The following is a 16,795-nucleotide window of genomic DNA, read 5'->3' on the forward strand; positions in this document are numbered from 1 at the left end:
TATTTCATGCTCCTGGGAAGTATAATGGTCTTGTGAAGAGCACAGGCATCTTCCATCTGACAAAGGTGCAGTATGTTGTATATTAGGCAGCCATTTGCCCTTTACTTCATGCAGTTCGGAAGAGTTTCTCATTGAACATGCTTTTTGGGTCCACATCTGGGCCCACGTGTGAACGTGCTTTGCTTTGGATGCCAATTCAATTATCAGCCTGTTTTCCTCTATCATCAGATCCAAATGTTGTCAGGGGCCACAATGTAATAAATGTCATCATCCCTGAGAGCCGGGTACACTTCTTCCAGCAGCTGGGCTACATCCTGGCAACTCTCCTGCTTTTCATTGTCCTCCTCATCATTGTCGTCCTTGTCACCCGCAAGCGCCGGCAGAGAGGTAAGTGCTAGAAAAGACCAGCCCTATAGTGCTTATAGGGATATCCCATGACAGCAGAGCTGATTCTGCAAATAATTACTGTAAAGCACGATGCTGAAGGCAGCGATCCTCTTCTGGAAAACCAGCAACCTGTGCAGTGGGGAACCTTTGCAGGTGCCGATGCCGAGAGATTCATTAGTGTGGTGTAAAAATTTCCAGGTCTTGATTTGCTGAGTTGCTCTGTTGTAAGGGACAAGAAAATTAGAACTGCTAGGTAGTTGCTCTTTACAAGTGGAATTTATTTAGAGCAAAAGGCCCACATGCATCCATTAAGAACTAAGATGTCTAAGTCCTTGCTGGACTCCCTGTGCTGGGTGATTCTCTGTGTGTAATTAGATAGATGGACAGTGAGATCTTTTGGTGACTTCCACACAAATAGTTTTGGATGCAACACAAAAAGCAAATACCAGGGAATGTCTGTCTTCTGGTGTGTTGTTTGCAGTACCACATTCATCCTTATTTACATGTCAGGGGATTAGCACCAACACAAAATGGGGCTATCTCCACTGACTTAGGTGGAGTTACTCTGCAATCACAGAGGGGACAGGCTCCTGACCCTGACCTTTGAATAGAAAAGAAGAGCCTGAAATCATCCCTCCTCGCAGAGTGGGATGAGACAGGAGTGTAGTTAGATACCTGGCATGTGGGAGGCTGATGAAAAGCAGTATCTGTAGCATGTGATGGATGCAGGGCTAAGCAATAAGCAGTGGATGGACGAGTGCAGCACCAGCACACAAGAGATGGCAGGTGTGGCTAATATTTTTGTAATAAATGGGAGGTGGAAAGAAATGAAATATGGCGATGGCTATAGTTTCTCATGGCTGCTCATCCATAGATCTGGGAAGACCACTGGAAATCTGGTGAGTAAAGGAAAGGGAAGCTCCCTGTGGCAGTGGAACACACATGAATTCTTGTGTATTGGAGGGCTTGTGAACGTGACCATTGTAAGCATCACAAATAAGGAGCACTGTGAATAAGTACTAGGTGTTATTGTTATCACTGTTATCTGGGAGGGGTTGGTCGGAGTGGATACGACTGCTCATTCTGTTTCTTTTCCCTGTTTAGGTTATGAATACAATGTGAAGAAATACGGAGAGTAAGTACAATTACCGGGTCTATTATCTAGGATTAGATTGCATAAAAATGAACTTATGGGCCCCAACCCTCAGCTGTCATTAAGAGCCTAAAACAGCTGAGGATCTGGTTAGTATGAGTGCAGCCATGTAACGCATAGGCTGTTTGATAGAGTTTATTCCTTGCTTTCCACCAATTCTTTTGCAGCTTTACACTCAGGTCATTATTAGCGTAATGTTCCCAGGAATGTACACTTGCATAATGATTGCATACCAGGGAGCAACTTCCATGCTGTCAAAGTACAGAAGGAGAGAATAGTTTGTAGGGCTGATTTGGCAATTGCATTTCCTCTTGTTATACTTTGGCTGTGAGATGTCATTAGGAGTTAGTGGTAAAGGGGTAATGCACAGATCCACTGTAAACCCTACTGTGAGATGGGGCCAAGATTGTGTAGCTGGGTTCCTTTATGTTTTATTATATATTATTAAAGTGGAAGAGATGGGGAAGTTCCAGTACAGATTGGCTCCCCATTGTTCTAAGCTCTGGACAAACACATGGGGAAAAAAGAGCCAGCTAGCCAGAGATCTCAAGGTGTTAATAGGAAAGACAGTAAAAGGAAGAGAGAGGAGAACTGCATTCACTAGTAAGCAGTATGACCTTCTGAAATCTGTTTGATAGCTTAGGGGCAAAGACAGGAAAAGTACCCATGTACAATGGCTGCCAATGCTGTTATCCATCTGTCATGCTTTCTCCAGGGAAGCTTTGTAGAAACTGGAAAGGATTCTGTAAGGATTGCTGTGAAAATCACCAGTACTTAATAGAGAATGAAATCTTCTATGGATTTTTTTCAACTTTTTTCCAGCTATATAGCAAATAAACACTGTAAATTGAATTCTTTAAAGTAGCATTAGAAGAGCTATTCTGAAAAAGTGTGAAAGGAGCCAGTTATTAAAGGATGTGACAATACCATTTTTCATTGTTATTCCTTTTTCAGGAAGGATGTAAATCTTAAAGAATTTACAGTCGACACAACAGATCTGACTCAATACAAAAGTGAAGACATCAGGCTGGGTATGCATCAACTAGCAACCATTCTCCAAACCAGGTCAAAACTCATTATAACTGAGGACTTTCTAATGGCATTTAGATGCCTGTTTTGAAGTGACTTAACCTCCTGATTTTAAATGGCAGCTTTGAGAATCTCAACCCACAAGCCAGTGCAAGTAGGGGGACTGCAGGTGGAGAGTGCAGTCCTGACTTTTAACTAGAGGCTGATTGATGAGGTTGGTCAGTAATGGGGCACCGCGTCTTTTGTTTCACCTGGAGTTTTGGGGGTTCTTTGACATGCACCTGAAAGCCAAATTCAAGTGAGTGCAAAACAATGTGGAATGAGATCAAGACAGCATCTAGGGAGGAGGATTCCTCAAATTTAAGCAGTTTGTGTAGGGAAGAGGATCAACAAGGCAGTTCTTTAGAATCTCCTGTCCAAGAAACTAAAAGCATTTGTCAATATGACTATCATCATTCTACAGTAAAAAACTAGCTCAAAGTGAGTGATCTGGAGAAAAAAAATTAGATCAACAGTCTTTAGTACTAACTACTGACCTTATTTTCTCTTTTGAAAGTGGGTATGAGCTGTCATTGACTGAGTTGGGGATAAGGAGAAGTCATGAGTTAGCTGAGTTCATTGTCTTCACCTTCTGTTGAAGCCAGTTTGGTTTAACCTTCTACAATTTCATCCTCCCTGGATGACAGATAATTTAGTGAACAGTTGAACCTTCTTGTAGCATTCGCTACATATCAAGGTGCCACGCTTAGATCACTGGTCGGCCCGGACCAGGGAAAGAGACAGATAACACACACAGTGTGAGCGCCAACTTCCGCCTTTTATTGCGCAGTTAATTCCTTTTATACTAACAAGGGGAGGTGGGGTTACAGGTACATCACAAGGCTGCGACTAACCCTCTAACTTTCCGTGACAACGCGAGATCTTCCGAACGCCGACCCCTACATCTCTCCCCTCCCCATGACGAGTTGGCTTCTATTGTTATGAACAATTCCACACAAAGAAATAACTATATAAAGTGCCATGAGTAGAAACATATCTCTACAACTACTTAAAAACACTCTATCTTAAACACCCGTAAATGTCCCATTTACCCTGCAGAGCAAAAAGCTCCTTTATAGAAATTCACACAAGAGGTATATTGAAAGTTAAGACTTGGAAAGAGTTACTTCTATTACTCTATAAGGCTTATCGTTGGTGTGTTGATGTTAAGGCTTAATGTCCGAGGCACCTAGATTCCTGGCTGCGAGTTCCGACAGTCGGATCCCATAAAGGCACGTATTGATGGACTCTGAGAGGGATGTCATCCGGATACCCAAGGTGTCATAAGCCAGGACAGGATAACAGCAATCTGTAAGAAAACTCAAACACTACGAGGTTAAGGCAGGACGAATCATACGACTAGGAACCCATTTCAGGAGCCCTTCAGGTGTCTGTACACAGGCATACCCTCGCCCGAGACAACGCAACTCAAACGGCCCGTCCCATTGGCGTGTCTGAAGGTCACGCACGTGGACCAACGGATAAGGACCGTTGTCTTCCATGTTCATAAAATGTCGTTGCGCTGCCGTCTGTTCCAGGTTCCCCCGAACTGTCTGATTTAATGAAGTTAACGCAGTTAACAGAAGACGCTGCGTGCGGAGAGCAGGTGTGTTTTCCTGTAGCCAGGAGGGCTCCTCCTGCTCCCCCTCCCTAAGCCGATCGAGCAAGGTCTTCAAGGTTCGATGTGCTCGTTCTACAATGGCCTGGCCAGTGCTATTATGAGGGATGCCATGTTTGAGGTCAATACCCCAGATCGTACAAAACCGCTTCACCCGTTCCCCGGCATAAGCTGCACCATTGTCTGTCTTAATCTGTTGCGGAATACCTAATTGAGCTATGCAAGCACGCCAATGCTGTATAACTGCCAAACTAGTCTGTTTACTATGCGCTGTAGCAAGAATATATCTACTATAAGTGTCTACTGTAACATGTAAATACTGCAAAGGCCTAAAAGGAGCATATTCTGTAATGTCAGTTTGCCAGATCTGATTTGGTTGCAAACCGCGAGGGTTGACCCCTGCTTCCCAAAGGGGTCCTTTAGCACAATGAGGGCAGGCTGCGACTACTTCTTTGGCTTCAGCACGAGAGATGCCCGTTAGAGTCACCAAGCCTCGCGGACCGCAATGCAAAAGACGATGCAACGTTATCGCGCGGGCCCTTGCCGGCGTGACGTTATTGCCGCCAACAGCAGCCATCCACGCTTGTGCCGCTTGGTCGGCGCGGCTGTTCCCTTCAGCTAACGGTCCAGGGAGACCAGAATGACTGGTGACATGAATAGGGAAAACGGGCGCACTACGTAACTGTAAAGCATTCAGCAGCATACCAGCTATCTCCGTAGAAGAAGCTAATGCCCATTCCCCCGCAATCACAAGCTTATATACATACAGTGAATCCATGACCACATTCAAAGGCTCAGTCGGCCAACGTAACAGCGCCATGGCCACTGCCTTGGCCTCCAAAAACTGCACCGAGCGACTCGGCTCAGTATATGCTACCTGGTGCCATACCCCCTCTTCTTTCCAAACACAAACGGCCTTGCTTGTCTTGGAGGACGCGTCAGTAAAGATCGTTCGGCCGCCGGTAGGACGCTTCGCCACCTGCTGTGCTGGAAGAATAGGTAAAGCATGCAAGATCTCCCCACAAGGATGGATTTCATGTCCCACCGTCTCTGGGGGCACTATCCCCCGTTGTTTTCGAACCGGCGCTTCATCCGCAAACAGGATAGCTCGCGCCGCCGACCTGCACTCCCTAGCCTTTTGTCCCACCTTAACTACCCCCTCCACCATGTCCCAAGCTCGTAATCGTTCCGCAGCGCCGTGCTCACCCTCGAGCGCCGACTGAAGCAACATCTCCCGAACCACTCCCCAAGTTGGGGGACTAAAAACTTCTGTGGGAGAACTCATCCCTCCCCGGCGCAGCACCCATTGGATGCATTCGCCCGTGGGGCCCCTCCTAATCGTTCCTCGGGCACCCACCTCATTAGCCAACCCTTTCAACACCTTAATCACTTGCGCAAGTTCCATCGTCGCCTAGGCAACCGATCACGTCGGGGTCACCACTATGTAGCATTCGCTACATATCAAGGTGCCACGCTTAGATCACTGGTCGGCCCGGACCAGGGAAAGAGACAGATAACACACACAGTGTGAGCGCCAACTTCCGCCTTTTATTGCGCAGTTAATTCCTTTTATACTAACAAGGGGAGGTGGGGTTACAGGTACATCACAAGGCTGCGACTAACCCTCTAACTTTCCGTGACAACGCGAGATCTTCCGAACGCCGACCCCTACACCTTCTATCAAGATCTGTGATAGCAATTAGGGCAAATAAACGTGGGGAACATGATAGGAAGAAAATTTGCAACAAGGGTCCTAGAATACAAAAGACAGAAAATACAAAAACCACTGGAACTCATTGTAACATGAAGCATACTGAAAAGAGGGGAAGGAAACTAATCTCACTGGTGATCTGTGAAAGTATTTTTGCTGGGATATGTGGGACTGACTCAGGGGACTTACGACATTCCTGAAGACGGATGCTGCTCCTTACTAGAGCTTGAAGGTGCAGCCTTGAGTTTATTGTGTCAGTGATTGATGAGAGGTGTCTTCTTGCTTGACTTGGAGTGGATTGTCTGTAAAGCAAATTTGATCCTCTTGTCTGCACTGCCCTGAGATTCCTGAAGACTTGCCATGATGCCAGGTTCATACCTGCTGCAACTTGTATGTCCGTGAACATGTCGATAAACCAGGAAGCAATTGAGTCTGTCCCTTTTTTTTCTCTGTGCACCCCCAGTAAATGTACAACCTTTAAAAGAACAAGCTGGCAAACTTTAGGTCCCAAGTTACAGAATTGCTGTGAGGGCCCCAGTAACCAAGAGGTAGATAGATACAAAAGCTGAAGTAAAGAACAAAGGATTTGCAGAGAGTGGGTTGCAAACCAGGACAGCAGCAAGTACGAATTCTTCTCTGTGTGTCTCCTGTGATTCTCCTGTGAGCAAATTCTTTGAATAACTGCATCAGTCACCTTCAGGTGAGCTTTGCATAGATAATCCGGAGCTTTTTGTTACATGCTGGTACCTATGAGGAGCAGGAAACTGAAGTATGCATAACTGATTAGGGCCTGGGGCAAAAATTAAGTTGTAGCAGCTTTCCTTTTCCTGCTGAGTGGCTGAGTAACTCCATGAGTTACTCCTAGAGATCTGGAGATGCCAGGCCTAGAGTACTTCCGAAGATGGACGAATCACATGTCTGCCTTGCCTGTAAAGCTTTGTTTTCTTTTAATGTTCTAATGGCTGTCTGAATTATACTCCTTCCTTACACAGATTACAAAAACAACATCCTGAAGGAGAAGGCTGAGCAAGCCAGAAGCTTCCCAGCAAAGAACATTGATTTAGACAAAGGTAATAATGACTTGCTTCACCCTAATTGGTGGCTGTAGGAACCTTGTGATGGGTTGAAGGAGGGAGGAGGGAAGAAGCAGTGAGCTGACCAAGCCACAGCTGAATGAGGAATGATAAACATCATGACAAATGACAGCAGGAATGAGAAGCTAGTTCCCTTTCTATCCTTTCATCATGGAGCCACAAGATGCAAGCAGTGATTAGGCTTTTAAAAACTTCTGGCGTGGCACAAATAGAATTTTTCTTTATTGGAAAAAGAATACCTCGCGGGGCTGGAATAGTGCATTCTGTACTGTAACCTCAGAGGGAGATGTATCTCAAAAATGTTCCGGCATGGTGTTTGAGAAGAAAACACTGTGCAGAAGAGAGTGTTTTGAGTTGAATTAATTTATGGGTAATGGGCAGTCACTTACTTCATCCAACAAAAGCAAACAGCTCTCCCTCCCTAGGGGCTGTGAATCTCCTTTTGCTTATCCAGTATTAATCCTGAGTATTATGCCTCAGTTTGTAGAGTCACACTTATGTCAAGCAGTGCTTGTAAGAAGTTGTTAGATTCGATGACTCTTTTCATATGAATTTAGAATGTAATAAAAGTGAATGAAATTATATCAAGAAGGGAATGGTCTGGAGGGTCCATGAATTGCTGTAGGCCTGCTGTTCTTGATGGAGTTCTCATGATATTTTTGCCTACATTCTGCAGAGATGATCTGTGCAATAGTTTATACACAGTGTCTCTCACTGTGGGCTTTATGAAGAGGATATTGGGGACATGGTGGACTGCAAATGGTCACTTGTCACTGTATAGCTAAGTCCATATTACAGTGTGCTGCTTTGGTTTGAAATACCTCTTCAAGTACCGACCTCTTTTCAATTTGCTTTCAGATTTCAGGAAGGAATATTGTAAATGAAGACATTCCCAAGCTGCTGGCTGGACCAGAAGCTTCAATCAAAGACAGATAAATGGAAGAGAGATGCCTTTTCTTAATATCATGTCCCTCCAGTTACCGTAGATTTTTCACATAGACTTTCTCCCCACTAAGCACAAGGGTATTTGCAAATGCTTCTTCAAAGAGTTAGACTGTCTGTCTTGTGTGCACTTATGATGGGTTTGGGTTGCCTTTTCTTATTCTGTTCTCCCAATCCTCCATTCCCTTTTTCTTTCTTGATATTATTGTTGGTTTTATGCATCAATGATTTTTATGAGCTGAATCAGCAGACCTTTTGCTTTGATGTTACTGCTTTAAATAAACCAACCTGCATCACTAATCTTGAGCCATCATTATATCAGGCATTTTTCCATGTAGTGTATTCGTCATTCAGAAAAGTAATAGGAGAGCCTGATTGTGATCTCTCATGGGCTGGCATAAATCAGTGTCATATAGCACTTTACGTATTCCAGGTGAAGTACAACGAGTACACCCCTTCACAAATGATGATGTAAATACCTCGTTTTATGAATGGGGAAATGTCAATATCCTCATTTTACAGGGGAAAGGGAGGCACACAAATGACCAAGGATAGGGCTGGGATCACCTACAAAGAAGTCTGGAAGCCTGCCTCTGTATTTCTCACTCTAAGCTTGTTTGTTGATTTGTTTTTGTTTCAGTGCAGACCAAATCAGATTTGGCATGAGCAGACACTTTCAGCTGAAGTTGATGGAGTTACAGTGCTGTAATACCAGTCTCAGTTAGATCAGAACCAGAAATATTATGGAGAGGGCTAAACTCCTGTGTGGAATCTGGAATGTGATTTTCCTGCAGTCCTTGGGTGGATCCAGGCCACACAGAGCTTGTGTGCACATCAAAACAAAGGTATGATTACAGCACAGGTAGAGAGATTGTTAAAAGGAATAGCTTCTCAAGAGCAGACCGTGAGGAACAAGAGTAACAAGACACTCCACTAAATAGCCTGTCAGGAATTTTCATGGGCCAGGGTCTCAGAGGGAGAGTCGAGAAGGGAGACGAGTCCATTCTTGTGGATTTTGGCATTGTTTTGGGGAGCGGATACCTGAGATAGTGGGGCTGTGGGCCGAAGGGGAGTTCTACATATGAACAGTGTGTCGGGTGGGGATGTCAAAAAATTGGCAGTCAGTAATTCAGTGTTGTAATCCAAGCAAGTTAAAGCGTCAGGAAAGCAGGATAATATTAACAGTTCTACACAGCTTCTCTGACTACTTGGGATATTCTGTGGCCCCATTCCCAAACCAGGCCCACCTGTGGTCCTTGGGGCACAGAAGAAAAGGTCTTTCCTGCTGTTGTGAGCATGATGACAGTGGCTTGTGTTCTTGTTGTGTAAGGGTGAAGGTGGCCAAGGATTGCCAGCCTACTCTTTGGTGGTCTGAAGAGAATGGCAGAGGGAGGGATTGCACATGGGCTTGGTGACTGAATGGAACTGGGGTAGGGTCTCCAGGATGTTGTGGATGGTGGAAGTGTGAAGAGGAGCTTGTGTGGAGCTACGGTGAGGGTGAGGGAGGATGTGAGGGTGACGGTGTGGTTTCAGTCTTGAAGTAGTGCTCTGCTTGCAACTGGTATCTCAGCATGGATTTCTTTCTGGGGATGGAGAATTCTGAGGTCTTTGCAGTGATGAAGTAGCTGTGGTCCAAGGAAAGCATCTCAGTCTACCAGCTAAACAATTGGGAATGTGACCTGCTGCCTAGTATAGTATCTGTCTTGGCGGCTGTTTTAGCCACCCTTGCCACTTATCTGGGAACACATCAGTGCTGTCTAATAGGGACACAAGTTTGGTCAAACTGGAAAGAGATGTTGTCATGGCTGGGCGAAGCTCCCCGCTGTAGGAGCACATGTACTGTAAGGGTCCAGTGCTGTTTTGAGAGCTATCCAAGGCTATAGGCGTCCCTAGTGTAGGTCTCAATGTCAATCCCATACCGGCCCCTTTCTTTCCACCCCTACCAACTTGGGTGTCATGTCTGACTGATGCCAATGTTCTTAGACGTCTAAATCCCATTTCAGACCCCCTCTCCCTCCTCCCACAAACACCACTGATCTCTGCTGTTGTGTGACGAGGCTCACGAAGACTCTCAGCAACCCAGAAGTATACTATACTGGGTGTGATGGTTGCTGAGTTGCAGCTACTTACACTGAAGCTGAGCTCAGCTCCCTAGCTTTGCCAAAAGTGTGGTAGGTGAGGCCTCCTGTGTACCAGAAGGAACCTCACTGTCTATTCAGAAGCTAGGATGTCAGTACTTCAATGCGCACTTTTTACAGGAGTGGAAAATGGACCGTGTCAATTTTTATAGATATTAATACTTGTCTCTGTTAGTGAGGACTATGTTAAAGAATAAATGTTTTGGGGACCCTTAGTTTTAATGCCTTCAAGTATTAAAAATATTAATAATAGAATATAACAGTAGAGGTGGAGCGAGCCTTCCTAAGCTACAGCTGTACAGATCCTTATCTTTTAGTTTGCTTAGCCCTGCCACTGCTCTCTGGACAGTTTTTGTGATTTGCGATTAACTGCCTTTATCTCCACTTAAGATTCACCGCTAGAAAAGCGCTGAGATTGGGCAGACCCATGGCTGGTGGAGAGGAGGGTCTGGGGTTGGGCCCAGGTCCCTGTTTGTCTGCCCTTCCCTCAAAGTAGACAGCCGTTCTTAGGCTGCCTTTGGCTGGACCTGTTTGAAACCCAAGCTGCATTCCTGCAGGTGCATAAGGCTGTGCTGGTTATTCCATCAGGGTGGCACAGTCTCAAGTAATTGTCATTAATGTCTTTCTCCCTCCCTTTCATGTCTGTGAGTCAAAGGTTGGAGATCTTTACTTGCCAGTTCAAATTGCTTAGCACAGCTCATACAGACACCAGCTCAAAGTGGGGTTACTCATAAACTCCAGAGGCATTTAAATATTTCATTTGACTTCTAGGCTGCAAAATAGCTTAAGGGAAAAAAAAATTAATGTGTTCTCTGAAACAAGCACTAGGAAGAGCTTTATGAGTTCCTCATCCTTGCTTTGATCACTAGTTTGAATTTGGGTAATGGTCAGACATGCCAGTATAACTCTAGACTGATCAAGATGGGAGTCCAAGTTGAGATTATGGCCCTTTTTTCTTCAGGAGAGGCATATGTTGTATGATTGGACTGATGATCAGAACAGTGGTTTTCAAAAGCAGCCTGCATCCAGTATGTAATTTAGTATGTTAAAATTCTGGTTGAAAGAGATCCAGGCAAGAGTGCTGGATAACCAGTTGTGTTTTCAAACTGTTGAAAAAGAGAGAAAGAAAACTGAACGCTAAACTGAAGAGTTTTGTTTGTTTGTTTCTTAATATAGAGGAATTATCAAAGCCTATTTGCCCTTATATACTGGTGGGAAGCCATTTAGGTTCTTTACATACGCGCTTTGTATTCTGTCAGTCTTTGGCATTGGCACAAAGTCTATGTAGCTGATCTTCCATGTGAAAATTAGAAGGCTCGACTTGCAATTAACCACTAGGCTAGGGGCAGGACCACTGTTTTCTGTTCCCATTCTGCCATAGACTCTGAGCAATTCTAGACAGGTTGGTTTTCTCTCTTTTTCTCTCATCTCAGGCTTTCTTTCCCTGATACGGGACAGTAACTTGCCTCTCATGGAGAAACAATTTTTTAATGTGTGTAGCACTTCGGTAAATGTGCTTTGCCTGAGTTATTCAAAGTAACGTTCTCACTGTACTAATGGAATGCTGCATCTTGATAGATTTCTTTACCTGTCACTTTGCAAGCTCTTGGCAGGCTTTGCCTCATTATAGTCTCCTTGGTTTCCCAAGACATACATTTTATGTTCAGTTAGTTAAAATAATAATAACCCCTAATATTTTTATACCAATTACTTCTCAGTGAGTACTCTAGCTCAATGAGGGCAGAGAAATGAAAGTCTCTTTTAGGGTAATGTATGGACTTTAAGCCCTTGCTGTGGAACAAGGAAAGGGTGAATGGCAGTGACCTTAAAAGGGGTTAAAACTGAGATTAGAACTAAAGCCCCCTCTTTTCAGCTCTGTGCACACTCTGCTTCCTCTCAAGGCTGAGAGGAGGACTTGTTCCATAAAGCTTGGTTTTTTTCTTTGTTGTAACAGAATTAATTTTCATTATTATTGTTACTTAACTTTTACCATTTATCATTGTTGTGTAACTCTCCTAACATTTAAGAAATAAAGGAGAATATAATGGAGTTTCAAGTTAAGGTTGATTTTATTTCTTGCTCTTTGGAGATGCTATCTAAGCTATTAGCCAGCATTAGCTAATTCTTCCCAGTAGCTGTGCAGTGTGTTTCATCTTGGAGCATCCTAAAGTGCTTGACAAAGTGCAGATTGGATGCAATAAGTTATTCCAGTGATTTCAATATGGTTTCCACACGGGACATCATCATTTGACTTGGTCATGGGGCCCACAGACAAATTTTAACTCTCAAAAAATGTTGTATAATGAACAAATCTGCAGCTGTAGATGGAGTTCAAACCATCTATCAGAGATGAAGGCTGGCAGCTCCTTCATAGTACATAATTCTGCAGGTCCAGAAGGGAAGGTAACATATCCTGCTGGAATAGTTAACTGCACAGTTTTATACTTCGCTCCCAGCCCAAATTCCTCTTTTCCTTGCAGTACTAACACCTTGCAAAGTTCCTGCTGCACATTCTGCTCTTGGAGGGCTTCCACCCACTGAGTAGTATCCCAGCTGGCATGACAGAGTTCTTCCAGGGACACTGATGGAAACAGCTTGTACTGCTGCTTGGATAGACAGTGCAGGGTGCAGGTGCAAGAATTTGAAGGATCAAAGCAGGATGTGAAACTAAAAAGTGGCAAAGAAGTGCATTTACCAAACTAAGATTATTGACCAGCTTGCCTAGCTCTGGTGAATGTATTATCTTCTCTCTTACGTGGTTGGAAATCATACTACAGCCAGTCTCCTGCCATTTCACGCCACCTCTTCACTGGGGTGAGTCGCCCTGTGATGGCTGCTTGTGCTTTCTCAGATAACCAGAGGGGAAAAAAAAAACCCCAAACCAACCAGGTTAAAAGGGTTGGGAGTTGAAGACAGTGAGAAGTGGATGGGGAGTAGTTCTTTCTCATTGGGCTCTGTTGTTGTTGGGAATGAGTGATGAGTTCTTGAGCAGGTGGAGCCAGGGGCCACGTACAATAAAGATCGCATCCGAAGTACCCTTTCTGGTACTATTGTGGGGTTTCACTGGTCAGCCACTGTTATAACCTTGTCGTGGTTTAACCTGGCAGGCAGCTAAACACCACACAACCCCTTGCTCATTGCCCCCCCAGCCCCAGTGAGATTCTTTACAGTGAGGAGAAGCCAAATGAGAACTACTGAAAAAAGATACTTTGGGCAAAGTGAGATCATCCTGGAGCTGGGTCCAGTCCCACTGGGAACATCTGACTCAACAGCATTTTTCTAAGATTCAAACTTACCTTTTTTTTTTTTTCTCAAATGCCACAGGCAAACTAGAGCACCATGCTGTAAAAAAAAAAGTATTCAAATTATACTGTTGATGTTGGGAGCTAGAGATGCTACCATTTTGCTGGACTGAGGTGACACATGTTGGATCGGATTTCTACATTTGTTCTGTGTTGGAGGAATATGGAGATTGAGTGGAGTTCTTCTGAGGGCTTCAAAAATGCAAATGCAGTGGTTGCAGGCCTGTGTGTGGCTTTTTTTTTTTCTATGCATGGGGGAGCCTGCAAAAAAGGCAGCTGCAATTATGCAAATATCTTGAAGAGTGAGGTCTTACTGTATAGCCTTAGCTGATGCTGGGTGTCATTAATGCTTTAAGCCCTGTTTGTTTCTGCTGGTACACTGGGTCTCTGCTGGTACACTGGGTCTCCGCTGGCAGACTCCAGCCCAGGCACTGTTGGTTATTTGTTGCTTGGGCATCTCATTACTTTTCCCTGTCTCTGTATGAAATGGGTCTGATTCTCCAGGAAAGCGGCTGGGAACAAGGAAAAGCTAATTTAGCAACCACAGGGCCTGCTTTGCAGACCACCAAAATTAAATATTTTTATTGTCTTCAACTGTCTGAAATGAAGTCCAGATTGTCCCCGTTTCCTTTCTGCCTCCCAGTCTGGGGAGACTCTTACCAGTGGAGAGGGACTTGCTAGTCATTAACAGAACAAATTTCTGAGGGGAAGAAGAAACACTGGGGACCGGAGAAGTAGGATGAAGATCCAAATAGACATTCCTAAGCAAAAAACTCCATTGTTTCCTAAAGGTCGAGTTTTTAAACGTGTATGTCTGAAGACATACTGCAGGGAAATTTTTCAAGTGCGGCCCTCCCCTTTTAGAAAAGTGCTGCAGCTGCTAAGAGGAGGTAGGAGAACCAGAAAATGGCAGAGGAAAGAAAATAGATTGAGTCATATTGAGTAGGAGCTGGGATCGACACATTAAACTCATTCATGAGGTGTACATCACATGAAAGTGTTTGAAAATGCTTGAGACTGCCAAAAGTGTATGTGTGCAACAGTGACTGGTTCTCCATGATTGGCACTAGGAAGACTCCAGAAAAAGTGTGGGAGTGCTGAGTTTTCATAGCTGGAGTACTGATGTTCTAACCCACACCGTTTTGTGTATGTGGTTCAGCAGCAAGGGAGGTCTTGCCTGGAAGGCATCACTTCTTCCTTTCACAGTCAGAGCTTTTTGCCCAGACACCACAGTGTCTCATGAAAATTTCCCTCTGAAGACCCATATACAGCAAACACACGATGGAGAAAAAAGGTACTTAATCAAAAACAGCTTGATGTTGCTCAGTGATTTGAAGTGCTCAACCTGTTGCCTTTTGCAATAACATTTCACATCTTTCCAGACTCATCTCCACTGTTTTGATTGTTGCTTTAAAGTACACTTGGGTTCCAAGACAGAAGTTAGCAGCATTTCTGCAGCAGGCGTAGGGAGTTTGATACCATTCTGTACGAGTATCTGATTTTCACTTGAGGGTTGCTGTTGCTGGGAGATCTTGAAAGGACAGGAGCATAGTTTATTCAGTGTGATAGCACTTCCAGCACTACAGAATCACACTGTAACAGAACTGAGATGCATCAGACTTTTGGTAGCAGTAACTGAAGAGTCATCAATAGACTCAAGTTAGATGAAAAAGAGACTGAAATTGGAGGAGACACTCGTCATTGCTATGAACCCCAAAAGTTGCATCTGCTAACAATGTTGGTTCATGTTCTCCATTACATTCTTCTAATTTCTTTTTAGCAGTCCCTGTGGAGCACCAACATGAATGATGTCCTCTATTCTTATCTTTTCCCCTCCCATGAGAAGTACACAGTGCCTCATTCCTACAGACCTGTAAGGCAATATCCCTCCATAACCCACATTCCTCAATGAAGAGGGGTTTTGGAAATGTCACTGAAAATACTCCCTGTCATTTCCCTCCCAGGTTTATTTGTATTTTAATCCAGAGGCAATGAAAGCCCTGGGGAGCTTTGCCTGGGAGGCTGGAGAGCAGATTGCTGGACTGCAAGTCTTTTGCTTCCCTCTAGCGTTTGATGTCTTTATTTTCTTGTAAACTCTTGGGACTGACTTCTGCCATGGCCTGAGTGTGGCAGACTGTCTGCTGCACAGAGAGGAAGGATAAAAGGAAAAAAAAACTTGCAGATCTTTTAGACCAGATCCATGAGCAGTGTAAACTGACTTGAATTGCATCCTGCTGATGTATACCAGCTTGGGAGCCAGCCTACATCATCTTAATTTTAAGCACATCCAAACTGGGTGGTTGCAGTTACATCTTTCTGCTTCTCTTTCTCTTTTAGGATCATTTCCATGTTTAGTTCTTATTCTGCATTGATGCTAATGTCGCCTATGTGAATCGGTAGAATGAGGTGGAATCTTTGCCCCAGAGGTGAAGAGTAGCTGCATAACTTGCCTTTTAGAATGTGCTGAAAGTCTTCACATAGTGCTCCGTGGGGGGAAACTTAGGATAGCTGAAGAGGAGGAATATGTTGGCTAACAGTTCCTGTGTGGTTCATTCAGACACCAGTTTCTGATACACCCCTTCAATGATAGAAGTCCAAAATCCATTTCTCCTTTTATTTTTAAACAGTGGTGATTTTGGAGAAAATACTTAAGCGCAGGAATATAAGGATTAGTCCTCCCAGTGGAGCTTAATACTTTGGCAACCCAGGTTTTGTGTCTCTAGGTCACTACTGTGATTCCTTTCTGGAAGGAATCTTCCTTGGCTAATGGGTGTCATCAGTTTAGTTTTGTAATACATCCGTGCTACTGGCCTCCTTGTAGGTACCGTCAGTCCTACAAGTGGCATGGACAGCTGGCAGTAAATGATGGGAAGCTTGCGGTGATGCTAACCACAGAGTTCTGCTGTGTTGCTGAAACAAATGAAAACAGAAGCCTTCATTTCCCAGGGTAGACTATCCAAATGAAAGTACTCATAGTCAAACCCAATTTCACTGACATGAGTGGTAAAACTGCCAGCGACTGGCTTTTGAGAAGAAATAATTCTCCAAGTGAAAGGTGATTTTGTTCTTTTACAAATAAATTCTTGCAGGTGGATAAAAAATACCCATGAAATCTCAGAGTGGGTCCCAAGTCACAGCTTTGGTTTTCTTTTTGTCATATCTCTTTAAACAAATACTTATTTGCTAAGCACCCAGAGTGTGATGAGCTTTTTGAATTCACTGAGACAAGCAACAACCATCACTATAATTCAAAGGATGGCTTTTTAAAAGGGCTTGCTTATTCTCTGTGTGGTAATGAAGTGCACTGCTATATAAATGAAGAAAAGGGTGAGCGGCTTTTATGCCTCAGGGCACTATCTGCTCCCTGCAGGGGTCAGCAAGA

General features: G+C 44.2%; 1 protein-coding gene across 2 annotated transcripts in view; it reads left to right on the plus strand.

The window, feature by feature from the left end:
* The window catches only part of MXRA8 (matrix remodeling associated 8), a 38,803-nt gene extending 26,636 nt beyond the window's left edge, over positions 1-12,167 (plus strand). For both annotated transcript variants that reach the window (XM_075027236.1, XM_075027237.1), the window contains exons 6-10: positions 229-387; positions 1,492-1,522; positions 2,495-2,571; positions 6,930-7,007; positions 7,890-12,167. In XM_075027236.1, coding sequence (XP_074883337.1) covers positions 229-387; positions 1,492-1,522; positions 2,495-2,571; positions 6,930-7,007; positions 7,890-7,915 — 371 coding nt within the window. In that variant the 3' untranslated portion in view covers positions 7,916-12,167. The remainder of the gene's footprint in view (positions 1-228; positions 388-1,491; positions 1,523-2,494; positions 2,572-6,929; positions 7,008-7,889) is intronic.
* Positions 12,168-16,795: the final 4,628 nt, after the last annotated feature.

This window comes from Buteo buteo, chromosome 5, assembly GCF_964188355.1.
Source record: "Buteo buteo chromosome 5, bButBut1.hap1.1, whole genome shotgun sequence".
Classification (NCBI taxonomy): domain Eukaryota; kingdom Metazoa; phylum Chordata; class Aves; order Accipitriformes; family Accipitridae; genus Buteo; species Buteo buteo.